Raw genomic sequence first — 27,779 nt, forward strand, 5'->3', positions numbered from 1 at the left:
CTCACCTCCTCCTTCACTGCTGTTAGCTGTGCCATGTTTCTCACCTCCTCCTTCACTGCTGTTAGCTGTGCCATGTTTCTCTCACCTCCTCCTTCACTGCTGTTAGCTGTGCCATGTTTCTCACCTCCTCCTTCACTGCTGTTAGCTGTGCCATGTTTCTCACCTCCTCCTTCACTGCTGTTAGCTGTGCCATGTTTCTCACCTCCTCCTTCACTGCTGTTAGCTGTGCCATGTTTCTCACCTCCTCCTTCACTGCTGTTAGCTGTGCCATGTTTCTCACCTCCTCCTTCACTGCTGTTAGCTGTCCCCCCCCGGGTCTTGTTGGGGGGGGGGTGTTGTTGTGCTGGTCTGGTTTGTTCTGTCTGGATTGTGTGGACTAGCTCTCTGAGCTCCACCATGTCTCTCTCCAGCTCAGTGAATGTATCCCTCTCAATGATGGAGGAGCATTGCAGTTGTGGGACCTGGGTGTGTTCAGTGCTGGGTGGGGTGTGATCAGACTCACTCAGGGTCGGGGAGTCGTCACTGATAGAGAGCTGTTCCTGCTGTGCTCTCTGTTTGATCCCGTAAAAGTCCTGCTGGAACTGCTCGAGGATGCCTTGGCATCATTACTGTCCCAGACTTGTATACGTTGACAGAGGTTGTTTCAATTTCCTCAATGTCTAGTATTCTGAGTTTCCACCCTGGGCCAATACCCTCTCTCTTGACATAGGGGTAGTGTGCTCTTATAGCACTGCGCCATACCAGGGGATGTTCTGTGTGGAAAATTAAGTTGCTTATGTTCCCCTCTTTGTAGCAGTCATCAAATAGTTTCTCTGGATTGTCCTTGATGAGCTTATTTTTGTACTTATTCCATGCCATGTTATTTTTAATATCCAAAGGTTACTGCACAGGGACACGCCATGGTGCAGGGGGCTTCAAAGGGCTCTGCATTTGGGTGGGGGAGGCTGTGAAACTGCTGCATTGTTACGCTCAATAGTTTTCACACATCTCACTTTACACTTCAGTGCTAATTGAAGTTGCAGTCTTACCTGCTCTGTCCTGGCAGCTTGGTAGCCTTATTTACTATGTTGTATATAAACAAATTACTTATAGATTATTGTATTTTACTTTTTGGCTTCAGAAGTAGGTTCAGACTAAACATCATTTTGCGTTGGATGGTATTACCAGGTTTCGGTTTGTTATAATTTTTTTCTTGATAGTCCTTGGTAGTAAGAATCCAATCAGTTAATTTTGTCCAAAATCAAGGTTTTGGGTATGAACTTTTGATTTGGTTTGAATGTTTTGATATAGAGGGTAGTATCCTGTGTAAGTGTATCAACATGTATCCAACTATAATTCGATTGTTTTTGCAGAAGAACTCAGGAGCTCATGAGCACATGATCTCTCTCTCTCTCTCTCTCGCTCTCTCTCGCTCTCTCTCGCTCTCTCTCTCTCTGTGTGTCTCTCTGTCTACCTCCTTTACCACTCTCTCTCGCTGCCTCTTGATAAGACATGTTTTAATGCTGTGATCTAGAGAGAAAGGCTCATCAACATGGGGAGACCTGACCTTAGGTCGGAGGAGAGATTGGACAATTAGATTAAATGATGGTGGAGAAGTGGGGACATGTATCTTTACCTTGGCCTTTATTACCCTCCAAACAATGTTTATAGGTTTAACTCTATTCATAGAGAAGAAGCAAGCGATTGGGCAATTTGTCATGCCACTGTGTCATGAGCCTCAAAATAACAGCCATTACACTGACCACTTACTCTGTTAATGCATACCAAATGGCACCCTATTCCCTTTATAGTACACTACTTTTAATGGACCCTTGTCAAAAATAGTGCACTGTCAATGAAATAGGGTGCCATTTTGGACACATCCACATATACAGGGTTTGTCACAGGATTTGGTGATCCACAGTCGCCGAACACATCAGAAGGGGTGAGAAATAGAGTGATCATCTCACTCAGATTTTAGTTGAATTTTGGAGTTAGCTTGTTAGCCTGTTGTATTAGCCAAAGCAATGGTTTGTAACAAAATACAGTCAACAGCTCAAATTTCATTTGGCTAATAAGAGCCAAGGTGTGTCAAAATCCTCAAACCTCAGTCATGGATCTCATCATTTCAATGTAATTTCATCGTGATCAATACTGAATGTGTGACAATTTAGTGTGGGCACATCTTTAATTGATTATTTACATTTCCCCCACCAGGAGTAGTAGAGTGGATAGACTAGGACACATGCAAGACTAGAGCAATGAGCACTGACCATAGTCTCAAATGGAACCCTATTCCCTATATAGCGCACTACTTTTGACCAGGGTCCATAGTAGAGGTCGACCGATTAATCGTAATGGCCGATTAATTGGGGCCGATTTCATAACAATCGGAAATCTGTATTTTTGGACACCAATTTGGCCGATTATTTATTATTATTGTTTTACACCTTTATTTAATCTTTATTTAACTAGGCAAGTCAGTTAAAAAAAAGTGTTATTTTCTCTTTTTTTGAATCTTAATAATTGAATTTTCTCCCCAATTTCATGGTATCCAATTGTTAGTAGTTACTATCTTGTCTCATCGCTAAAACTCCCGTACGGGCTCGGGAGAGACGAAGGTCGAAAGCCATGCGTCCTCCGAAACACAACCCAACCAAGCTGCACTGCTTCTTAACACAGCGTGCATCCAACCCGGAAGCCAGCCGCACCTGGCGACCTGGTTAGCGTGCACCTGACCCGGCCCACCACAGGAGTCGCTAGTGCGCGATGAGACAAGGATATCCCTACCAGGGAAAAACCCTCCCTAGCCCGGACGGCGCGAGGCCAATTGTGCGTCGCTCCACGGACCTCCAGGTTGCGGCCGGCTGCGACAGAGCTTGGCGCGAACCCAGAGTCTCTGGTGGCACAGCTAGCACTGCGATGCAGTGCCCTAGACCACTGTGTCACCCGGGAGGCCCCACACATTCTTATTTTCTATGACGGCCTAGGAACGGTGGGTTAACTGCCTCGTTCAGGGGCAGAACGACAGATTTTTACCTTGTCAGCTCGGGGGATTCAATCTTGCAACCTTACAGTTAACTGGTCCAATGCTCTAACTACCTGATTACATTGCACCCCACGAGGAGCCTGCCTGTTACGCGAATGCAGTACAAGCCAAGGTAAGTTGCTAGCTAGCATTAAACTTAACTTATAAAAAACAATCAATCAATCATAATCACTAGTTAACTACACATGGTTGATGATATTACTAGTTTATCTAGCATGTCATGTGTTGCATATAATCGATGCGGTGCGTATCGTTGCTCCAATGTGTACCTAACCATAAACATCAATGCCTTTCTTAAAATCAATACACAGAAGTATATATTTTTAAACCTGCATATTAAGTTAAAAGAAATTCAGGTTAGCAGGCAATAATAACTAGGTGAAATTGTGTCACTTCTCTTGGGTTCATTGTACGCAGAGTCAGGTTATATGCAACAGTTTGGGCCGCCTAATTTTACATAATTATGACATAACATTGAAGGTTGTGCAATGTAACAGGAATATTTAGACTTATGGATGCCACCAGTTAGATAAAATACGGAACGGTTCCGTATTTTACCGAAATAATAAACGTCTTGTTTTCTAAATGATAGTTTCCGGATTCGACCATATTAATGACCTATGGCTCGTATTTCTGTGTGTAATTATGTTATAACTAAGTCTATGATCTGATAGAGCAGTCTGACTGAGCGATGGTAGGCACCAGCAGGCTCGTAAGCATTCATTCAAACAGCACTTTTGTGCGTTTTGTCCACAGCTCTTCTCAAGCACAGTGCTGTTTATGACTTCAAGCCTATCAACTCCCGAGATTAGGCTGGTGTAACCGATGTGAAATGGCTAGCTAGTTAGCGGGGTGCGCACTGATAGCGTTTCAAACGTCACTCGCTCTGAGACTTGGAGTAGTTATTCCCCTTGCTCTGCATGGGTAACGCTGCTTCGACGGTGGCTGTGGGTGGCTGTTATGTTCCTGGTTCGAGCCCAGGTAGGAGCGAGGAGAGGGACGGAAGCTATACTGTTACACTGGCAATACTAAAGTGCCTATAAGAACATCCAATAGTCAAAGGTATATGAAATACAAATGGTATAGAGAGAAATAGTCCTATAATTCCTATAATAACTACAACCTAAAACTTCTTACCTGGGAATATTGAAGACTCTTGTTAGAAGGAACCACCAGCTTTCATATGTTCTCATGTTCTGAGCAAGGAACTTAAACGTTAGCTTTCTTACATGGCACATATTGCACTTTTACTTTCTTCTCCAACACTTTGTTTTTGCATTATGTAAACCAAATGAAACATGTTTCATTATTTATTTGAGGCTAAATTGATTTTATTGATGTATTATATTAAGTTTAAATAACTGTTAATTCAGTATTGTTGTACTTGTCATTATTACAAATAAATGTCAAAAAAATAATAATAAAAAAATCGTCCGCCTTTTTTTTTGGTCCTCCAGTAATTGGTATTGGCGTTGAAAAATCGTAATCGGACGACCTCTAGTCCATAGTCCCATTTGGGACATATTGCTAGTGTCTTTTACGGCCAGCTGTATGGAAGAGAGAGCTTCTGTCAGTAAGAGTTCTCATCCCCTCTTGTCTTCTACCTTATTTAGTGACAGCATAGTGACAGCATGCTGACCAGGTATTTTCAATAGAGAACTAACAATTCCATATAGGACTCTCCAGTGGGATAGAATAGTGAATGTATACACATTAATTGAATTTGTGGTGGAACATTGAACATGGTTCCATAGTTCCAAAGTACAATAATTTGATTGAAACAAATAGTAAGTTAATACATACACACTTGTCTAATCTTGTGTGTGTGTGTGTGTGTGTGTGTGTGTGTGTGTGTGTGTGTGTGTGTGTGTGTGTGTGTGTGTGTGTGTGTGTGTGTGTGTGTGTGTGTGTGTGTGTGTGTGTGTGTGTGTGTGTGTGTGTGTGTGTGTGTGTGTGTGTGTGTGTGTGTGTGTGTGTGTGTGTGTGTGTGTGTGTGTGTGTGTGTGTGTGTGTGTGTGTGTGTGTGTGTGTGTGTGTGTGTGTGTGTGTGTGTGTGTGTGTGTGTGTGTGTGTGTGTGTGTGTGTGTGTGTGTGTGTGTGTGTGTGTGTGTGTGTGTGTGTGTGTGTGTGTGTGTGTGTGTGTGTGTGTGTGTGTGTGTGTGTGTGTGTGTGTGTGTGTGTGTGTGTGTGTGTGTGTGTGTGTGTGTGTGTGTGTGTGTGTGTGTGTGTGTGTGTGTGTTCTTATTCCAGGTCTGAAACGTAGTTATACGTGTGAAGTCTGCAATGTCACACTCAACTCTGTGGCACAGTACCATGCACATCTGCAGGGCTCAAAGCACCAAAACAAGTGAGTCTTCTCCTCTGTGTACTGCAGGTAAACAGACAATGTCACACTTTGTTTTTTCCTTGTCTGATGGTGAGTTTCCAGCATGTAAATTGTATTGCGTTTGGTTTACGTTTATGTATGCTATGCCACTGAAATTCAATTGGCACTTTCAAGGAGGGTTTTTACATTTTGCATCAGCTGAGACCGAGTGAGCAAAATATCAGAGGGGAGGAGTGAGAGTCTCTCTGCTGGCTTTGGGCATCGTTGGATATTTTTCCACTTATGTTCAATCTCATTGAAAGCAGTTAATTTTTAAGGAGGAGAAATGTGTCTAATTGAGACATTTTTCGACTTCTTTCACATTGCTGCTGCTAATTGGTGGACATGCCGTGGTGCCTGCAGGAGCAAAATGCAGATCAACAAGTGCTTGTTCTACTGTAGACACAACACCCAGAGCCCAGGCTAGCGCCACCAGGCCGTGCTCATCAGAGTGAACAAACAACTACCGCTAATACACAACCATAATGCACACACAACCATCTAACTCAAACAACTAGTGCTAACACACAACCAACACACAAAACTAACAGTAAGTCTTCTAACTCAAGCGGGCCATGCTGAAACATGATCAACACCCAGTGTTCAGAGTCAAACACACAGCTTTTGTCCTGAAACAGTATGTAGGAACAGTATGTAGGGTCGGTATGCAGAGACAGAATGCATATGTAGGGAGGGCAGTCAGAGGATGACCTGGTATTGGGCCCAACTCAGCACAGCCTGGCCAGTTGGTGTGAATTGATGGGCTTTTTCATGGTGCGTGTCCTTGAATGAATTCCCCTTGTAGGACCCTCTCTGCCCGTACGTGTCCACAGGGATGCAGGCATCAAGAGACATGACACTTTAGCCCTGCACCTTAGTTATGCTCCACTGCCTCATTGATGCTAGTGTCTTTCCACACAGGCAGATCCACCCACCCCAGTAGGCCAAAGCAACTTCTCTTTCCTCTCGTTCTCGGTGTATTTAGGTCAGTGCTTTATGCCAGTTTACCCAGATAGAATAGCTATCCGGTGCATGTGACAATAACATTCTCTCTCTCTCCAGAAAGGTCAGATCTGTCATTGTTGTATCTTGTCCTATATACAGCCAGACAAATAGAAGATGGCAGTTAATATGAAAGCAGTTGTGCATTTGATGACTTGGATGATATAGTTACTTTTAATTTGATGGAGTGACTTCACAGAGAAGGGTTAGGCTACAGGAAACACTCATCAACAGTTTGTCAGTCATTTGTCTGAATACTATTTCCACTGAAAAAAAAATGATGCACTATAAATTGCATGAGGTCATGTTAGGTAAGGGTCATATTGACCTCCCCAGTCTCATCACAAATTGATACCAGCTAGCCAAGATTCACGAACTCAGCGTAGCTAACTTGAAATGAGTCCAAGAACTTCAGAGAGGAAATTCTATTTTGACTGAGGGTGGGGGACAAATTACCCCTTCACAATATGCTTACTAATGAGATGTGTGATCAATACTACATGAACAAGCCTGCTACAACCGTACAAAGCCTGGATGCTTAAATACTTAAACCCATGCCAGTGCTGCTGGCATCTGAAGCAGAAAGTATGCCACAAATCAAGATCGTTCTTTCATTTACTAACTCAATTTGGCTGTCTGACATGTTTCTCTTTTTGCTTTCCAAGTATTCTTCACAGTCAGTCACTTCATTTGAGCACACCGTAGCACCGTACCAGTCAGTCGTTGTCCTGCACTTCATTTGAGCACACCGTAGCACCGTACCAGTCAGTCGTTGTCCTGCACTTCATTTGAGCACACCGTACCAGCACTTCATTTGAGCACAGTCAGTCGTTGTCCTGCACTTCATTTGAGCACACCGTAGCACCGTACCAGTCAGTCGTTGTCCTGCACTTCATTTGAGCACACCGTAGCACCGTACCAGTCAGTCGTTGTCCTGCACTTCATTTGAGCACACCGTAGCACCGTAGCATTTGAGCACACCGTACCAGTCAGTCGTTGTCCTGCACTTCATTTGAGCACACCGTAGCACCGTACCAGTCAGTCGTTGTCCTGCACTTCATTTGAGCACACCGTAGCACCGTACCAGTCAGTCGTTGTCCTGCACTTCATTTGAGCACACCGTAGCACCGTACCAGTCAGTCGTTGTCCTGCACTTCATTTGAGCACACCGTAGCACCGTACCAGTCAGTCGTTGTCCTGCACTTCATTTGAGCACACCGTAGTCACGTTGTCCTGCACTTCATTTGACCAGTCACCGTCCAGTTCGTTGTCCTGCACTTCATTTGAGCACACCGTAGCACCGTACCAGTCAGTCGTTGTCCTGCACTTCATTTGAGCACACCGTACACCGTACCAGTCAGTCGTTGTCCTGCACTTCATTTGAGCACACCGTCACCGTAGTCAGTTGTCCTGCACTTCATTTGAGCACACCGTAGCACCGTACCAGTCAGTCGTTGTCCTGCACTTCATTTGAGCACACCGTAGCACCGTACCAGTCAGTCGTTGTCCTGCACTTCATTTGAGCACACCGTAGCACCGTACCAGTCAGTCGTTGTCCTGCACTTCATTTGAGCACACCGTAGCACCGTACCAGTCAGTCGTTGTCCTGCACTTCATTTGAGCACACCGTAGCACCGTACCAGTCAGTCGTTGTCCTGCACTTCATTTGAGCACACAGTAGCAATGTACCTGTTTGTGTCTCAATTGGCACCCTATTCCCTATATAGTGCACTCTTTTATGACGAGGATCCATCGTTTGTCCTTCCTTGTTACGGCATAAGGAGTCTTTTAGGAGGGGCTAAGGCTGCTGGTCCAGGCTGCTGTGACAGAAATAGCCTGCTGGCTTTGTGAGCTGACTGAGCTCCCATCTCCTCCCCAGTCTCAAGGTCTGCTATTAGGGTTAAGTGCCTTGCTCAAGGGCATATCGGCAGATGTTTCACCTAGTAGGTTCGGAGATTCGAACCAGTGACCTTTCAGTTACTGGGCTTATACTCAGCTACTTGAGGATTAGTGGGTCCCCTGTGGGACGGTTGAGCTAACGTAGGCTAATGTGATTAGCATGAGGTTGTAAGTAACAAGAACATTCAACCAGGACATAGACATATCTGATATTGTCAGAAAGCTTAAATTATTGTTAATCTAACTGCACTGTCCAATTTACACTAGCTATTACAGTGAAAGAATACCATGCTATTGTTTGAGGAGAGTGCACAGTAGTGCACAGTTTAACTTGAAAAGTTATTAATAAACAAATTAGGCACATTTGGGCAGTCTTGATACAAAGTTTTGAACAGAAATGCAATGGTTCATTGGATCAGTCTAAAACTTTGCACATACACTGCTGCCATCTCGTGGCCAATATCTAAATTGCACCTGGGCTGGAATAATACATTATGGCCTTTCTCTTGCATTTCAAAGATAGTACCTTTTTTCTTTGTATTATCTTTTACCAGAACTAATGTGTTATATTCTCCAACATTCCTTTCATATTTCCACAAACTTCAACATGTTTCCTTTCAAATGGTACCAAGAAAATGCATATCCTTACTTCAGGGCCTGAGGTACAGGCAGTTAGATTTGGGTATGTCATTTTAGGCTAATTTTATTTTTATTTTTTAAGTGGCCTACCTGCCGCCTCTAGATGTGGATTAACAGAGCCTGAGATGGGCTTTCCTATGTGTAATGATCTCTTGCAGTGGATGATGACGAGACACAGGAGCAGCCAGGCTCGGAAATAAGAGCCTGGGTCACAACATGCATTTTCATGATCAAACGTGAAGAGGGGAAGGTAACGAGGCCGGTGGGAGCGGTACGAGGCGAGGCGGGGGCACATTGTGTGATCGAGACCAGTCCCTCAGTCCCTCCGCTCCTCAGTCCCGCCGCTCTTCCAGTATTGATAGCGCAAGCAGACAGCCTCATTACCATGCAGTCACCGATCCCTCGCCCAACTATCTCCATTCCCCGCTGCTTGCCTGCACTCTTCTCTACCCTCCCTCCCAGCCTCCCTAACCCTCCCCCCACACTCACACATACTAATGGTGCGCAGAAAGACATTAGCCACTGCGTTCTCTCACTCCCAGTTGCCATGTCTGAGACTGGAGCGAATGAGAGGATGAGTATGTCAGGTTGGATGTTGTCGCAGTGATTTGTTATTGCTGCTCTTGTTTCCCATGTGTGGAAACAACCCCCCCAAAAAGAAAGAAAGCTGATTAATGCATGATGTGATGGTTGGCTCACCTCTCAGGTTTGACACACCATTCATTGCATCATGTAGCACTAGTCAGACATTTATGTGAGGTAAAACAAGTATTAATGATAATCTATAAATATAACTTTATAGGCTGTATCCCAAATGGCACCCGGTTCCTTAGTGCACTACTGTTGACCAGGGCCCCTAGGGCCTCATTTGACTTTTGTGACCATAGCCCATCTCATCTTTCGATTATTTAACCTCTATTTAACCCATTGAGACCAAGGCCTCTTTTTCAACGGAGCACCTACAACATAATAAAAGCATACAATACTACAAGAAATTTAAGATGATATGGAGATTGTTTTTTATTTCACTTTTATTTAACCAGGTCGGCCAGTTGGAAACAAGTTCTCATTTACAACTGCAACCTGGCCAAGATAAAGCAAAGCAGTGCGACAAAAACAACAACAGAGTTACACATAAACAAACGTACAGCCAATAACACAAAATAAAAATCTATCTACAGTGTGTGCAAATGTAGAAGAGTAGGGAGGTAGGCAATAAATAGGCCCTAGAGGCGAAAATCATTACAATTTAGCATTAATACTGGAGCGATAGATGTGCAGATGATGATGTGCAAGTAGAGATACTGGGGTGCAAAAGAGCAAGAGGGTAAGTAATAATATGGGGATGAGGTAGTCGGGTGTGCTATTTACAGATTGGCTGTGTACAGGTACAGTGATTGGTAAGCTGCTCTGACAGCTGATGCTTAAAGTTAGAGATGGAGACAAGACTCCAGCTTCAGAGATTTTTGCAATTAGTTCCAGTCATTGGAAGCAGAGAACTGGAAGGAAAGGCAGCCAAAGGAAGTGTTGGCTTTGGGATGATCAGTGCAATATACCTGCTGGAGCGTGTGTAGCACACGGGGGTGGATGTTGCTATGGTGACCAATGAGCTGAGGTAAGGTGGGGCTTTACCTAGCAAAGACTTATAGATGACCTGGAGCCACTGGGTTTGGCGACGGATCTGTAGTGAGGGCCAGCCAATGAGAGCATACAGGTCGCAGTGGCGCCTTGGCGATAAAACGGATGGCACTGTGATAGACTACATCCAGTTTGCTGAGTAGAGTGTTGGGGGCTATTTTGTCAATGACATCTCCGAAGTCAAGGATCGGTAGGAGAGTCAGTTTTACGAGGGTATGTGTAGTTTTGTGTAGCCGGCGCTACACAAAACGCAGAAAAAATAAAAAAATAAAACATTCATTACCTTTGACGAGATTCTTTGTTGGCACTCCTATATGTCCCATAAACATCACAATTGGGTCTTTTTTTTCGATTAAATCGGTCCTTGTGTACCCAAAATGTCCATTTATGAAGGCCGTCAGATCCAGGAAAAACACATTTTTTAAACGCAACGTTATTTTTTTAAATTAAAAAAGTTGCCTATAAACTTTGACAAAACACTTCAAACTACTTCTGTAATCCAACTTTAGGTATTACTAAACATTAATAAACGATCAAATTGATCACGGAGCGATCTGTATTCAATAGGCACAAGTTTGGGAAACGTAGCCAACTTTTCCGGTTCCATTGCCAACAGATGACCAAGGATTTAGTTGAATCGAAATCACAACACTGGCGACATCGTGTGGAAGATATAGGAACTGTATTCTCAGCCTTAAGTATTTTTCCTTCCAATAGACAATACATAGACTGGCGGATTGATTTTTTCTCCGTCGATTTAGTGACCAAGTTATCTGGCGATTTTGACCACGGAACTCGTTCTGTTATAGTCACAGACACCAACTTCAGAGTGTTTTCTATGCACACATACTAATCATATGCATATACTATATTCCTGGCATGAGTAGCAGGACGTTGAAATGTTGCACGATTTTTAACAGAATGTTGAAAAAAGTAGCCCGATCTCTAAGAGGATTTATTAATATGAGTCTGGAAGGAGAGATTACAGTCTAACCAGACACCTAGGTATTTGTAGTTGGCCCCATGTTCTAGTTCAGAACCGTCCAGAGTAGTGATGCTAGTCAGGCGGGAGGGTGCTGGCAGCAATTGGTTGAAGAGCATGCACTTAGTTTTCCTAACATTTTAACGCAGTTGGAGGCCACGGAAGGAGTGTTGTATGGCGTTGAAGCTTGTTTGGAGGTCAGCACAGTGTCCAAAGAAGGGCCAGATGTGTACAGAATGGTGTCGACAGAGTATATTGCTATACTCTATTATTGAGAGTATAGCAGACCCATTGGGTGTAGATTTTATGGTGGGATTAGTATTCCACTGAAGCTACTCTGTTTGTGTGTCAGGGAAAAGGGTGGTGCTGTGTGTCCTCTGCTACGGACGTGACCATAAAACCTAATGTATTCAACAGCTGAAATACAGCCGTTAAAATGGTCAGACAAAGGCAGCTTGATTTATTCTGTTTATCCTGGTGGCTGGTGCCGTGCTGAACCTGGGATATGAAACAGAATGGAACAGTATGGTGAGTGGCAGTGTTTGGATGTGCTCTCCCACCTGCTTCTCCCTAGTCACACGCACTGATACTGCTGCCTTCTCTCTGTCTGTCCCCCACGGTCACAAAGAGAGAGGTAAGTGGGTAGGTATGTATGCTTTCATCCAGCCCCCCCAGCACACCTGCTGCTCAGGCCCATGCCTTGCTGATTGACAGTCTGTCTGACATGTCTCTGAATTCTACCTCTCCTCCGTTTCCCCTCTTTCTTTTCACTGTGATGATCAATTTACCACCAATATTTCCTGTGTCCCGCTTCTCTACACACAAACATCACTGTTTTGTTGTTTGTGATCTTCCTTTAACAAAGGAACCCTAGTCAAAAAAATCCTCTAGGACCCCCCCCAGATTTTGGAACCTATCCTATAGCATGTTATCCTTATAGTACCTGTACAGTTTAACACAAACGTTCAGGTATCTATGTCATATTTAGCTGTGAGATTGTCCAATAAAGCTGCATTTATCCAAATGTAGTGTCCATCCAATGTGGTCTGAAATAACAATGAATAGAATAATGTCGATACTATGGCCTGATAGGTTATAATAAGTAGGCAGGGTGAATTATTTGGCTGCTACAGTCACTATGGGAGCTCTTTCTCGAGCACCTGGTTAAAATTGTACATAAGATAATTTTTTAAACTCTGTAAATGGTTAAACTATGGAGAAATATGTGTACACAATCAACCTAAATTGAAATGTTGATTTATGTGGACAGTATGTGTTACTACATTATACCCTGATGAAGACCGCTTGTCTGTCGAAACGTTGGTTATTAGGTTATTAAATTATTGCATCTGAGCTCCTAGAGTGTGCAACTCTCCTTTTCTTTACCAAGTTAGTAAATTACACAGCCTCATGTTTTGACCACATCGGATTTACGGTAATTTAGCATCCTTTTATATCCCCTAGTCAAAATATCCCATAGGATTAGGGATTTTTCCAATAGGACTGGCTCAAAAATCTGATAGGATTGAATCAATCCCATATTGTGGTGGTGTGTTGAATAGGTTGAGAACCTCAGGGAATTATCACAGATGATTGCCTTTAAAGATATGGAGATTGTGTCAGAAGAGACACTGCTCCTCAGTTTACTGGTCTTTCATTTGGATTGCAGTTCAACATAAATGTTCAGGTTTCTGTTCCGTATTTAGCTGTGTCAAGAAAAAAAAACTACATATTCGATTATTTAAGATTATTCTTGCAAACATCCTGAATGTGGACAGTATGTGTTAGATTAAACAACCTCATGTTTTGACCACATCAAATTGAGGGTAATTACACACTTTTTTTTAATTTATTTTTTTACCTCGGATGAGTTATTATTATTATACATCTTAATTGTAATCACAAGTTGCAATGACACAATTGAATACTTAAAAAAGATCAATATCACTGGTTTTGATCAACGAAAATGTTGTAATTGTTGTTGTATTGTAGTGGAACTAATGACAACAAAATATAATTTAATGGATTCAATTTGAAAAATGTTATAATAGGATTCTGTTTGGGGTGACAAAATCCTATATGATTGCATGAATCATATAGGGTCCAATTGGATTACTTTTTATTTCCATTAGGAAAATAGGATTCTGATAGGTGACACAAAATTGTGAGAATCCTATACGATTCTGTTGGAAGAATCACTAATCCTATAGGATTTTTGATTTTTTTCCCTTTGTCTTAGAAAATAAATGGTATTCCTCCACTCCCAAGAACAGTGCAAAAATAAAGGTATTGTATTGACTTGTTGACTTGTTGATTGTATTGACTTGTCAAACAATAGAGGCTATATCCTCTTTCATAGAATATTTCATTTTCCTATAGCCGATATATGATAGGAAAAGTCCCTTTCGCTGATGATGCCGAGCACAAGCACCCCCAAGTTATGAAGGCTTACATGTGACTTCTATTGTGGTCTCAGCTTGGCATTATTAATGTCAATCAAGACCGTTCAGTCATGATAAAAAGGTATTGCCACACAGACGTACAGAGGTGTAGGATGTGTGAAATGCAGTTGTGTCTCTTTGTATATGAAAGGTCAGTCCCATTATTTTGTTGCCTTACAACCTGGAATTAAAATGCATTTTTGGCGAGTTTGTATCATTTGATTTACACAACATGCCCGCCATTTTGAAGATGCAAAATATTTTTCTTGTGAAACAAACAAGAAATAAGACAAAACAACAGAAAACCTGAGTGAGCATCACCCCCCCCCCCCCAAAAAAGTCTATACTTTGTAGAGCCACCTTGTGCAGCAATAACAGCTGCAAGTCTCTTGGGGTATGTCTCTATAAACTTGGCACATCTATCCATTCTTCAAGGAAAAACTGCTCCAGCTCCTTCAAGTTAGGTAGGTTCCGCTGGTGTACAGCAATCTGTAAGTCATACAACAGATTCTCGATTGGATTGAGGTCTGGACTTTGACTAGGCCATTCCAAGACATTTAAATGTTTCCCATTAAACCACTCGAGTGTTGCTTTAGCAGTATGCTGCTGGAAGGTGAACCTCCGTCCCAGTTTCAAATCTCTGGAAGACTGAAACAAGTTTCCCTCAAGAATTTCTCCGTATTTAGTAACATCCATCATTACTTCAATTCGGAACAGTTTCCCAGTGCCTGCTGATGAAAAGCATCCCCACAGCATGATGCTGCCACCACCATGCTTCACTGTGGGCATGTTGTTCTCAGGGTGATGAGATGTTGGGTTTGTGCCAGACATAGCATTTTCCTTGATGGCCAAAAAAATCAAATTTGTGTCTCACCTCACCAGAGTACCTTCTTCCATGTGTTTGGGGAGTCTCCCACGTGCCTCTTGGCGAACACCAAACGGGTTTGCTTATTTTTTTGCTTATCTCTTAGCTATTTGCTTGTCTAATTTTGCTTACCACCAAACGGGTGATAAGTTTCCACAACTTTGTCCCTGACCTGTTTGGAGAGCTCATTGGTCTTCATGGTGCCTCTTGCTTGGTGGTGTTGCAGACTCTGGGGGCTTTCAGAACAGGTGTATATATACTGAGATCATGTGACAGATCAAATCCACCTGTTTGCAATCTAATTTATGTGACTTCTGAAGGTAATTGGTTGCACCAGATCTAATTTAGGGGCATCATAGCAAAGGGGTTGAATACATATGCACCCACCACTTTTCAAATTTTTTAGTTTTTGAAACAAGTAATTTTTTTCATTGCACTTCACCAATTTTGACTATTTTGTGTATGTCAATTACATGAAATCCAAATAAAAATCTATTTAAATTACAGGTTGCAATGCAAGAAAATAGGAAAAACGCCAAGGAGGTTAATACTTTTGCAAGGCACTATATCTCTCTCTGCTGCCCCCTCTCCCTCTCTCTGCCCCCCTCTGTCTCTCTCTGCTGCCCCTCTCCCTCTCTATGCCCCCCTCTGTCTCTCTCTGCTGCCCCCTCTCCCTCTCTCTGCTGCCCCCTCTGTCTCTCTCTGCTGCCCCCTCTGTCTCTCTCTGCTGCCCCCTCTCCCTCTCTGCTGCCCCCTCTCCCTCTCTCTGCTGCCCCCTCTGTCTCTCTCTGCTGCCCCCTCTGTCTCTCTCTGCTGCCCCCTCTGTCTCTCTCTGCTGCCCCCTCTGTCTCTCTCTGCTGCCCTATGCCCCCCTCTGTCTCTCTCTGCTGCCCCCTCTCCCTCTCTATGCCCCCTCTCCCTCTGCTGCTCCTCTCTCCCTCTCTATGCCCCCTCTCCCTCTCTATGCCCCCTCTGTCTCTCTCTGCTGCCCCCTCTCCCTCTCTATGCCCCCTCTGTCTCTCTCTGCTGCCCCCTCTCCCTCTCTATGCCCCCTCTCCCTCTCTGCTGCCCCCTCTCCCTCTCTATGCCCCCTCTGTCTCTCTCTGCTGCCCCCTCTCCCTCTCTATGCCCCCTCTGTCTCTCTCTGCTGCCCCCTCTCCCTCTCTATGCCCCCTCTGTCTCTCTCTGCTGCCCCTCTCCCTCTCTATGCCCCCTCTGTCTCTCTCTGCTGCCCCCTCTCCCTCTCTATGCCCCCCTCTGTCTCTCTCTGCTGCCCCCTCTCCCTCTCTATGCCCCCCCTCTGTCTCTCTCTGCTGCCCCCTCTCCCTCTCTATGCCCCCTCTGTCTCTCTCTGCTGCCCCCTCTCCCTCTCTATGCCCCCTCTGTCTCTCTCCGCTGCCCCCTCTCCCTCTCTATGCCCCCTCTGTCTCTCTCCGCTGCCCCTCTCCCTCTCTATGCCCCCTCTGTCTCTCTCTGCTGCCCCCTCTCCCTCTCTATGCCCCCCTCTGTCTCTCTCTGCTGCCCCCTCTCCCTCTCTATGCCCCCTCTGTCTCTCTCCGCTGCCCCCTCTCCCTCTCTATGCCCCCCTCTGTCTCTCTCCGCTGCCCCCTCTCTATGCCCCCCTCTGTCTCTCACCGCTGCCCCTCTCCCTCTCTATGCCCCCTCTGTCTCTATGCCCCCCTCTCCCTCTCTATGCCCCCTCTGTCTCTCTCTGCTGCCCCTCTCCCTCTCTATGCCCCCTCTGTCTCTCTCTGCTGCCCCTCTCCCTCTCTATGCCCCCTCTGTCTCTCTCTGCTCTCTCCGCCCCCCTCTCCCTCTCTATGCCCCCTCTGTCTCTCTCTGCTGCCCCCTCTCCCTCTCTATGCCCCCCTCTGTCTCTCTCTCTGCCCCCTCTCCCTCTCTATGCCCCCTCTGTCTCTCTCTGCTGCCCCCTCTCCCTCTCTATGCCCCCCCTCTGTCTCTCTCTGCTGCCCCCTCTCCCTCTCTATGCCCCCCTCTGTCTCTCTCTGCTGCCCCCTCTCCCTCTCTATGCCCCCCTCTGTCTCTCTCTGCTGCCCCCTCTCCCTCTCTATGCCCCCTCTGTCTCTCTCTGCTGCCCCCTCTCCCTCTCTATGCCCCCCTCTGTCTCTCTCTGCTGCCCCCTCTCCCTCTCTATGCCCCCTCTGTCTCTCTCTGCTGCCCCCTCTCCCTCTCTATGCCCCCTCTGTCTCTCTCTGCTGCCCCCTCTCCCTCTCTATGCCCCCTCTGTCTCTCTCTGCTGCCCCCTCTCCCTCTCTATGCCCCCTCTGTCTCTCTCTGCTGCCCCCTCTCCCTCTCTATGCCCCCCTCTGTCTCTCTCTGCTGCCCCCTCTCCCTCTCTATGCCCCCTCTGTCTCTCTCTGCTGCCCCCTCTCCCTCTCTATGCCCCCCTCTCTGTCTCTCTCTCTCCGCTGCCCCCTCTCCCTCTCTATGCCCCCTCTGTCTCTCTCTGCTGCCCCCTCTCCCTCTCTATGCCCCCTCTGTCTCTCTCTGCTGCCCCCTCTCCCTCTCTATGCCCCCCTCTGTCTCTCTCCGCTGCCCCCTCTCCCTCTCTATGCCCCCCTCTGTCTCTCTCTGCTGCCCCCTCTCCCTCTCTATGCCCCCTCTGTCTCTCTCTGCTGCCCCCTCTCCCTCTCTATGCCCCCCTCTGTCTCTCTCTGCTGCCCCCTCTCCCTCTCTATGCCCCCCTCTGTCTCTCTCTGCTGCCCCCTCTCCCTCTCTATGCCCCCCCTCTGTCTCTCTCTGCTGCCCCCTCTCCCTCTCTATGCCCCCCTCTGTCTCTCTCTGCTGCCCCCTCTCCCTCTCTATGCCCCCTCTGTCTCTCTCTGCTGCCCCCTCTCCCTCTCTATGCCCCCTCTGTCTCTCTCTGCTGCCCCCTCTCCCTCTCTATGCCCCCCTCTGTCTCTCTCTGCTGCCCCCTCTCCCTCTCTATGCCCCCTCTGTCTCTCTCTGCTGCCCCCTCTCCCTCTCTATGCCCCCTCTGTCTCCCTCTGCTCTGCTGCCCCCTCTCCTCTCTATGCCCCCTCTGTCTCTCTCTGCTGCCCCCTCTCCCTCTCTATGCCCCCCCTCTGTCTCTCTCTGCTGCCCCCTCTCCCTCTCTATGCCCCCTCTGTCTCTCTCTGCTGCCCCCTCTCCCTCTCTATGCCCCCTCTGTCTCTCTCCGCTGCCCCCTCTCCCTCTCTATGCCCCCTCTGTCTCTCTCTGCTGCCCCTCTCCCTCTCTATGCCCCCTCTGTCTCTCTCTGCTGCCCCCTCTCCCTCTCTATGCCCCCCTCTGTCTCTCTCTGCTGCCCCTCTCCCTCTCTATGCCCCCTCTGTCTCTCTCTGCTGCCCCCTCTCCCTCTCTATGCCCCCCTCTGTCTCTCTCTGCTGCCCCCTCTCCCTCTCTATGCCCCCCTCTGTCTCTCTCTGCTGCCCCCTCTCCCTCTCTATGCCCCCTCTGTCTCTCGCTCTCTCTTTCTCAATGCCCCCTCTCCCTCTCTATGCCCCCCTCCTCTCTCTCTCTCTCTCTCTAGCATGTCAGTCAGTAGAGGATTGCCCAAGAAAGAATTCCCCATGACACAATCATATTCACAAACATATTCACAACCATATTCACAAGAGGGATAACAGCAGCTATGTGTCTTCAAAGCAAAAAGGCAAATTAATCTAGTTTAACGTTACATCTGATTACAATGCAACAGCAACATATTTCCGTCTGGTCAAAGGTTTATTGGCTGGGGGAATGGATATGCTGGTTGCAGGCATCAGGCATCATTGCAGGAATATTTTCAGACTGGCAGTGCAACTGTAGTGTAGTTTCAGCACTGGTAAAATAGGGTGGTAAAATGTGAGCAGTAGGGTATTTGTTTGGACCGGAGCAGACAACAGACCCTGTCTCAATGGTAGCATAAACAACCATATGGAAAATCCTGGAGAGAACACTTTACCAACATAAATCTGGCCACTGTATCGAGCTGCAGCTTAGTGGCTGTGGTAACGCCTGGAGGGGAGGCAGAGGCAATTGATTCTGAAAGTGGCTGTCTGAGGCTGATGCTGATGGCTGCTTCCAGCACTGTGAAGTAGAGTAGTGACTTTGGGTTTGTTTTTTATGAAGGTGTTGGATTTCTAAAATATTGACCAACTACAATGCATTGTGTGCTGGAGCAGAAAAAGCTTGAGCACCAGTGGGAAGAGGAGGAGGAGGAGGAAGGATGTTTAATTTCCGAGCCCATCTTTCTCCCGTGATCATCCCCTGTGTGATGGCTTCATGATTTATAATAATGCTCAGTGGAGGCTCTGCTGATGCCCTTCCTCTCTGGCACTGCCCGGCCTTGGTGAGATGCACCGATTAGATGCTCAGTGGAGGGAAGTTTAGAAAGCGCTTTATGGCTCTGTAGAAGGTAGATATCAACAAACAGGCGGGGGCAGCTTGAAAGCAAACCATGAAACAGGAGAGATTGCAGCTCAAAGGAGGAAACAGGCAATGCCACAGAAACAGTCGACAGTCCAATCGGCGGGCGTTTCTCTTATATGATAGAGCCTAATTTGCTCATTCGTTGACTTCCTAATTAATTCCTAATGCGCATTGGGAGGGAGATAGCTAGGGGCCCGGTATTGGCTACAGAATAGACACATTGTCAATCCCAAATTACATGCGTCTGTACCAGCTCACCTGCTAATCCAAGCTGACATTCTTTCTCTCCAAGCTTTATCTTTCCATCACTCTATTGTTTGGTTTAAGTCATCAGAAATATTTCAGATTGAAAAGATCACTCCATGATGAGCACACTAGACCGACACATGAGAGAGAACTCAGGCCTCTGAGGCTAGCCTTTCAACTATGTATCTTCAAAGTGCTTTTGGTCTGACATTCAGTCCCACCAGCTTCCACGACAGACACACATCTTCTTTATATGACATCCGGCACGTCCGCTGTGATGTTCCACATTACCACAAATACACCAGAGGAGAAACATGGCCAAGAACACATTAAGAATGTGTGTGAATGTATACAATGCAGACAATGGATGGGTTTATGAATATACCACTTAAAATTATGTGTAAGGAATATTTATTTTACAGCATTTAGTATGATGATAACTTGCCGGTATACTGTACAAATCTGGAGGACTGCTGCTGTTATGTAGATTGAAATAGACTTGGACAGGCAACTCGTTCTTACATAGCAACACAACCAGGAGTATCATAAGCTGCAACATAGAAAGAAGAAGGGAGGCATTTTATCACAAAGGGAGAATTAACTTCAAAGGGACTGAAAATGTCCATGTGGATATAGGCATGGAGATAAATAATTCATGGATAATTCCTCCACCAGAGTAATGTGCTGACCGAGTTTGTCACACACTATATGAATACATAAGTTGTGTGTTTGCAATCACGTGTTTAAGGTCTCTGCATTCAGATGGTGTGGTTTCTATTTGCCGTTGCACCAAGTGAAACTATGTAACTTACACTAGCTTCACGGTAAATTAATTATAAGGCAGTTTGCCTTGAGAGGGAAAATAGAGGAGGCTTGATACTGCTGCTGGAAAATGTATCTTTCCTGTGTCTGACTGACTTGAAGGCTACGGTAGTAGAGAGGGGGGAAGGAGAGGGGGAAGAGGTAGAAGGTGGGGTGGGCAGAGAGGGGGAAGAGGGTGAAGGAGAGGGTGAGGGGAGTGGAAAAGGTGAAGGAGGGGGGGTGGGCGGAGATGTGGAAGAGGGCAAAGGAGAGGGTGTGGGGAGGGGAAAGGGTGATGTGAGTGGAGAGAGGGAGGGGGGTGAAGAGGGTGAAGGAGAGGGTGGGGTGGGGGGAGAGGGAAAGGGGAGCTGGAGGCTGTGCAGACATTCTCAACGCTGTTCTAAAAGTCTGTCCTGCTGTCAGTCTTGGGCGGATGCATCTTTAAGAGCTGTCATTTAGATGGAAAGGAAGGCAGTCAGCAGCAACAGCAGTGTGCTTGTTAGAGGGTGGCAGGCAACCCTATAGTAGATGTTGCCACTAACAATGTAGGACCCTTTTCAGACTCATCACAGAGTGGCCTTGCTTGGCTGAGCTTTTCTCAACCACTTACAGAAATGCTGTGCTCAAGAGGAAATTATCAAATAAACAAAAGTATTTAAGGATGGTACTTGGATTAGATTTTCAGCTGCAGGGACAGCAGAGTTTGAAAATGAGACTTGGTTACGTGTTCTCTTGGTTAACTTGGCTTGCTACTGTTATAATCATCTATCTCTGCTGCCCTTTTGGTTGCAATGCCTCATTCAGTCGTCTCATTGTTGTGGTCTGTAATCATCTAGTTAATTAGACCAATTGAACTATGCTCCTTAGACCTTTGGAAAAATACCATGTGTTGTACCAGCCAGTGTTAAACCACCTGAGATCAGAATACATTAGTACTGAGTCCAAAGTAGGGACAACTATAATGTCTGAACATCAGGTGAAAAATCAAGAAATGCATGGTTTCAGATGCACACATTGTTTATTGAGTGCAACATTGTCCTTTGTACCACAAACGAACACATGAAAAACTCTGGATTTGGGTACACTGCGTTTGAACTGAACAGTGGGTGAAACAGTAAATTCAAATTTATCATTTAGCCTACAAAATTATGGCTACATGTTTTCCTGAATGTGTTGTAATTAGTCAGGTTTTATAGTGATGCAAAGTAGCTGAAGAGGCTCCATTCATATGAGTGAAAAAGGCTCTGTCTATCTAGAGTCCCTCTAATGAAAACAAAATGCTAAATACGTCTTTGAGTGGAATAAATTCAGCTCTGCTGGTATGCTGAGAATGTGTTCATTTTCCTCCATTTGATGGAACTGTTTGCTTTCTCCAAAGGGAGGCCTCGTCTCAAGGTTGTTTTATTTCTCAACTTTACTCAGTGAATGTTGCGTTAATGTTATTCTTACTCCATAATCCCCCACCTCCCCTCTGCTTTCATTATTCTGTGTTTGTGCGTGTGTGTGTGTGTACATGCACTTGTGTGTTTGCATGCGCTTTCCGTGAGTGCTTCTATGTGTGTGTGTGTAGACGGAGGTCTATGCAAGTCAGATACATTGGCCTTTATGGCAGACTGATTCAGAACTAATGTGGGCCCTGCTCTGCTGCTGTTGCTGCTCTGGTCACATCATCTAGGGACTACCTCAACAGGATGGGGACTATCTCAGCAGGATGTGGACTCAGCAGGATGAGTACCCTTCATGGGACTACCAGCAGGATGTGGACATGGGGACTAATTCAGCAGGATGAGTACTCCTTCATGGGAACTAACTCAGCAGGATGTGGACTACCTTATGGGACTACCTCATGGGGACTAATTCAGCAGGATGAGTACTCCTTCATGGGAACTAACTCAGCAGGATGTGGACTACCTTATGGGACTACCTCATGGGGACTAATTCAGCAGGATGAGTACTCCTTCATGGGAACTAACTCAGGAGGATGGGGACTACCTCATGGGGACTAATTCAGCAGGATGAGTACTCCTTCATGGGAACTAACTCAGGAGGATGGGGACTAACTCATATGGGACTAACTCAGCAGGATGTGGACTACCTTATGGGACTACCTCATGGGGACTAATTCAGCAGGATGAGTACTCCTTCATGGGAACTAACTCAGGAGGATGGGGACTAACTCATATGGGACTAACTCAGCAGGATGTTCATTTTACAATCTAAACAGTGATTACTCTCTCTGCTAAAATTTACCTGGAGGTAACATAGAAACCCCAGACTAAATGCAAGTCAGGGAATCGATTACTTGAACAAATAATGCTTGTAGATTAACTACTGTTAATGTGATGGGACTTACAGTGCATGAACCAATGAGGGTTAAGAATTCTGTTGTAGTACTGTTTTGGTAGTCTATTGGCTCAAAACAAGCTGTGATATACAGTCCCAGTCAAACGGTTTTGGACACCTACTCATTCCAGGGTTTTTCTTTATTTTTACTATTTTCTACATTGTAGAATAATAGTGAAGACATCGAAATTATGAAATAACACATGTGGAATCATGTAGTAACCAAAAAGTGTTAAACAATTAAAATATATTTTTAGATTTTATATTCTTCAAAGCAACCACACTTTGCATTTGTGACAGCTTTGCACACTCTTGGCATTCTTGAATGGCAGGTAGCCTGGCGGGTAGGCGATTTGGCCCAGTAACCTTTCTGGATTGACTGCCTGAGTAGACAAGGTACAAATCTGGCGATCTGCCCCTGAGGCAGTTAACCCCCAACAACAACTATTCCCCAGGCACCGATGACGTGGATGTTAATTAAGGCAGGCCCCCGCACCTCTCAGAGGGGTTGGATTAAATGTGAAAGACATATTTCAGTTGAAAGCATTCAGTTGTACAACTAACTAGGTATCCTCCTTTCCAACCCCCCTGGGGCGGCAGGGTAGCCTAGTGGTTAGAGCGTTGGACGAGTAACTGGAAGGTTGCAAGTTCAGAGCTGACAAGGTACAAATCTGTCGTTCTGCCCCTGAACAGGCAGTTAACCCACTGTTCCTAGGCCGTCATTGAAAATAAGAATTTGTTCTTAACTGACTTGCCTAGTTAAATAAAGGTAAATCAAATCAAATTCTCTGCTGTAGACTATCATATTAGATGTGGAATGGTTGTCATGCTTTGAAAAATGTCATACCATATTAAGTGAGAGGGCCTTTAAGTATGATTTCTCTTAGACAGGGAAAGAACGGGGAGAGGCATCTCTGACAGTGATTCTGTGTTGATAAACCATTCGATAAGGCCTTTAGTCAATGTTGCGATGTCCTGGATATGCTATAAAACCTGGCATTCCTCTTAAATCACAACACAAGTGGGATTAGATGTTGGCTACTCTAAGTGTCATCAGTGAGCTCCGAGGGCCTTGTTGAGGACATGAAAAACGAGCGCATAAAGTCAAGTGGTGCGTGACGTACGGGAGACAGAGATGACAAAGTGTCCTGAGGAGGGTTTTGTATCCAGTCTAGATGAGACGAGGCTGTTTAGACCTCATACTTTAACTACCCCTCTGCTGCTGGTTGTGATGGTCTCCTTATTGTTGATCTTATCAGGATAATTTCCTTTTTACCTTGTTTATTTTATTGGTTGAGATACATTTTACTTTTGCGGTCTCATGACAATAACTTCTCTCCCATTCTCTCCCTTTCCCTCCCTCTCTCTCGTTCTCTCCCTCTCTGTGTCTTTCTTTCTCCTGCAGCCTGAAGAATCAGATATGTGTCCAGTGAATCTTGAAGAACAAAATAAACCATTGGATTGATGTCAGACAAGCTGTGGTCAGCTTGCCCTGCGTTTTCTGCCTCTGCTCTGCTTTCTCTCTGTACCACACACACACACACACACTTTCTCTCTCTCTCTATGTGTCTCTCTCGCTGTCTCTCTGTCTCTCTCCATGGCCCTGCTGGCATACAGTATGAGAACAAAGGGTTTTGTAAAGCTCCATCTCCACAGCATCTCTCTCACCTGTCAACGTAAAGCTTCCGCAGAACTCTTCTCAGTTTGGCCGTGTGATCATCAACATTCCACACGAACAGATTTTCAGTATGTTTAAAGACAATGGTCCAACAGCATAAAAGTTGATCGGATAAAGGGGCGGTCCCCTCAATGCATGATAAAACGAACGACCTGCAACTTCATGCCAACTATGCTTTTTGCTTTAGCTGTGTTAGAGAGAGGAATACTCTGTGGCATTTTGACTTGAGGAATATAGTTTTTTGTAGTTTCTTTACCTCTGAAACAGAAAATGTATACGATAACTTATATGTAGGTAATATATTGTTTTTAGATTTTATTTGAGTAATTTATTTAAACAATTGTATTTGGATTGCCATCAGAATTCGTTTTTTTTTTCAGAATAATGTATAACATTATAATAATGGTTCAATGATTGGGTCTACAGTATGCTACAGTATGTATTACCATACAATCTTACAATAACATAATATCCCTGGTGGACATAAGGTTTTGTTGGCAATAATAATGACAGTTTAAGAAATGCCTTTGAACATAATATATATTTTTAAATTTTGGGAATTGATCTTTCTGTGTCCCTAGCAGTCTTGGAAGGAGAATCTAGATAGGGATCTATGTTGTCAGTGTTCCAGGTCTCAACATGTGTTCTCTGTTCCTCCATGTGGTTTTGAGGTTCATATGTGGTCTTCGTCTCAGGGAGGTCCCATTGATTACTATTGTTCAGAATCATGATTCAGATTCATGAACTGTTTTAAAATGTTACTACGTTCGTGTTCACTGAATTCATTCCAAAAAAGCCTTTTAGTATGTGTAAGTAATACAGCCAATTACAGTAAATTTGAATCAAACCATGTTATTCTGTAATGGTGTGAAACATTGCTGTTATGATGATGATGTCTTATTCAGAGATGGGGAGTATTTAAAAAGCAATCCAACTTTAATATACAAGCTTATTACAACATTATGTAGCAACTCTTTCATTCTAGTATGTTATTCGAACATCAAAGCTACGTTTTGACAGTGGTTCCTGTTGCCATAGCAGGTGTTTTAGTAGAAATGTCTATTTGTTCTTACTGTTGTGGACTAAACAGTTTATTGGTAATTGGGAAAGCAGATGCATCTTTATACAGATATAAGTTATTTATGTTCCTGTCAGTACAGTGCAGTCAGTGTCTGTCGACAGCAAAGATGTGTTGGATCAATAGCCTTGATAAATGTGTTAAAATGTATTTTTGTGCTAATTTATAAATAACTGATCTGTTTGTTTTGAAAGTACCATTGTCTGGAATTATTACACCAGTTGAAACCAAGCCTTTTTAGATGTTTTGATAACACTTCAACTGTTTTTATTTACTGCTTTTACTCAACAACAACAAAACACCAAAGCATGTTCATGGGCATTAGAGAGATGGAGAGAGAAACTCACAAACATACAACAAATCTTTCTGAACTCAACACCAACTGAAGAAAAACATACAAATCTTTCTGAACTCAACACCAACTGAAGAAAAACATACAACAAATCTTTCTGAACTCAACACCAACTGAAGCTGGCTCAACAGAGCCATCCGCCTTGTGAGATGCCACAGGCAACAAAAAAACAAAAAAACTAATGTACAAAGTGTTTTTACTATTACAAGCAACTTAAGATTTACTCTGTGCACGAATGATTTACTAATTAATGCAACTCTGCGATCCACTGAATTGCTTTGCTCAAGCCAAGTCATAACGTTACATTCTGCCCAACTTTTGCATTGGATCTAGTGTCTCTCCCTCGATCTCCAGAGGAATACCACATCTCATACACCCTACTCACTTTGTGCGCTCTCTGGGTTATGTACTATCCTGTGTCTGAAAAAGAATAAAAAGACACTTGCAACTATACTATACTGCCTGTCCAGTTGTGTTCATTTGTTCCGCCTATGTTTTCCTCCGAGCTGGCATTCTTATCCGCAAAGTTAACATGCCCCATTTCTCAAAGGAAAATCCATTTTCACAGTTGACTGAAGATAGAGAATTCCTGAATACTGTTGTCATCCTGTGCTGTACCATTCCATATCAACATCAGGAGACATGGCAGTGAGCAATAAGAGTTAAAACCCATCACATGCTTTTTACTGAGTAAGATACAGTGCTTCTATATGGAGGTGGTTGCATTCCCATCGCCTGTCAGAGTCTTGACACCTCTGGTGAATACAACCTCTGTTTTTATCTAACCCTAGAGCTGAGCTGACTCTTTTGTCTGAAGGAGTAGCACAGGTATTCCTCTATCTGCTATTCCCCTGGAATCAAAGTCAACCAGCTACACTATATAAACAAATGTATGTGGACACCCCTTCAAATTACTGGATTTGGCTATTTCAGCCACACCCGTTGTTGACAGGTGTACACAGACATGCCATCTCCCTATACAAACATTGACAGTAGAATGGCCTTACTGAAGAGATCAGTGACTTTCAATGTGGCACTGTAATAGGATTTTTCCTTTCCAACAAGTCAGTTTGTCAAATTGCTGCCCTGCTAGAGCTACCACGGTCAACTGTAAGTGTCTAGGAGCAACAACGGCTCAGCCGCGAAGTGGTAGGCCACACAAGCTCACAGAACGGAACCGCCGTTCTGAAGCACGTAGCTCATAAAAATGGTCTGTCCTCGGTTGCAGCACTCACTATTGAGTTCCAAACTGTCTCAGGAAGCAATGTCAGCACAATAGCTGTTCGTCGGGAGTGTCGTGAAATGAGTTTTGTGGCTGAGCAGCTGCCCACAAGCCTAACATCACCATGCGCAATGCCAAGTGTCAGTTGGAGTTATGTGGAGCTCGCCGCCATTGGACTCCCAAGCAGTGGAAAAGCGTTCTCTGTAGTGATGAATCACGCTTCACCATCTGGCAGTTTGACAGACAAATCTGGGTTTGGCGAATGCCAGGAGAAAGCTACCTGACCAACTGCGTAGTGCCAAGTGTAAAGTTTGTTGGAGGAGGAATAATGGTCTGAGGCTGTTTTTCGTGGTTCGGGCTAGGCCCCTTAGTTCCAGTGAAGGGACATCTTAACGCTACAGCATACAATGACAGATGATTATGTGCTTCCAACTTTGTGGCAACAGTTTGGGGAAGGCTCTTTCCTGTTTTAGCATGACATCACCCCCGTACACAAAGTGAGGTCCGTACAAAAATGGTTTGTCGAGATCCGTGTGGAAGAACTTGACTGGCATGCACAGAGCCCTGACCTCAACCCACTGAACACCTTTGAGATTAATTGGAACGCTACCTCACTAATGCTTTTTAAAAACATTTATTTCACCTTTATTTAACCAGGTAGGCTAGTTGAGAACAAGTTCTCATTTGCAATTACGACCTGGCCAAGATAAAGCATAGCAATTCGACACATACAACAACACAGAGTTACACATGGAATAAACAAAACATAGTCAATAATACAGTAGAA

At 44.8% G+C, this 27,779-nt stretch overlaps 1 protein-coding gene across 1 annotated transcript in view; it reads left to right on the forward strand.

Annotated features, from left to right (window-relative positions):
- The window catches only part of LOC135513885 (zinc finger matrin-type protein 4-like), a 193,622-nt gene extending 167,404 nt beyond the window's left edge, over positions 1-26,218 (forward strand). The window contains exons 6-7 of the mRNA XM_064936878.1: positions 5,279-5,375; positions 24,068-26,218. Coding sequence (XP_064792950.1) covers positions 5,279-5,375; positions 24,068-24,095 — 125 coding nt within the window. The 3' untranslated portion in view covers positions 24,096-26,218. The remainder of the gene's footprint in view (positions 1-5,278; positions 5,376-24,067) is intronic.
- Positions 26,219-27,779: the final 1,561 nt, after the last annotated feature.

Source organism: Oncorhynchus masou, chromosome 25, assembly GCF_036934945.1.
Source record: "Oncorhynchus masou masou isolate Uvic2021 chromosome 25, UVic_Omas_1.1, whole genome shotgun sequence".
Taxonomy (NCBI): domain Eukaryota; kingdom Metazoa; phylum Chordata; class Actinopteri; order Salmoniformes; family Salmonidae; genus Oncorhynchus; species Oncorhynchus masou.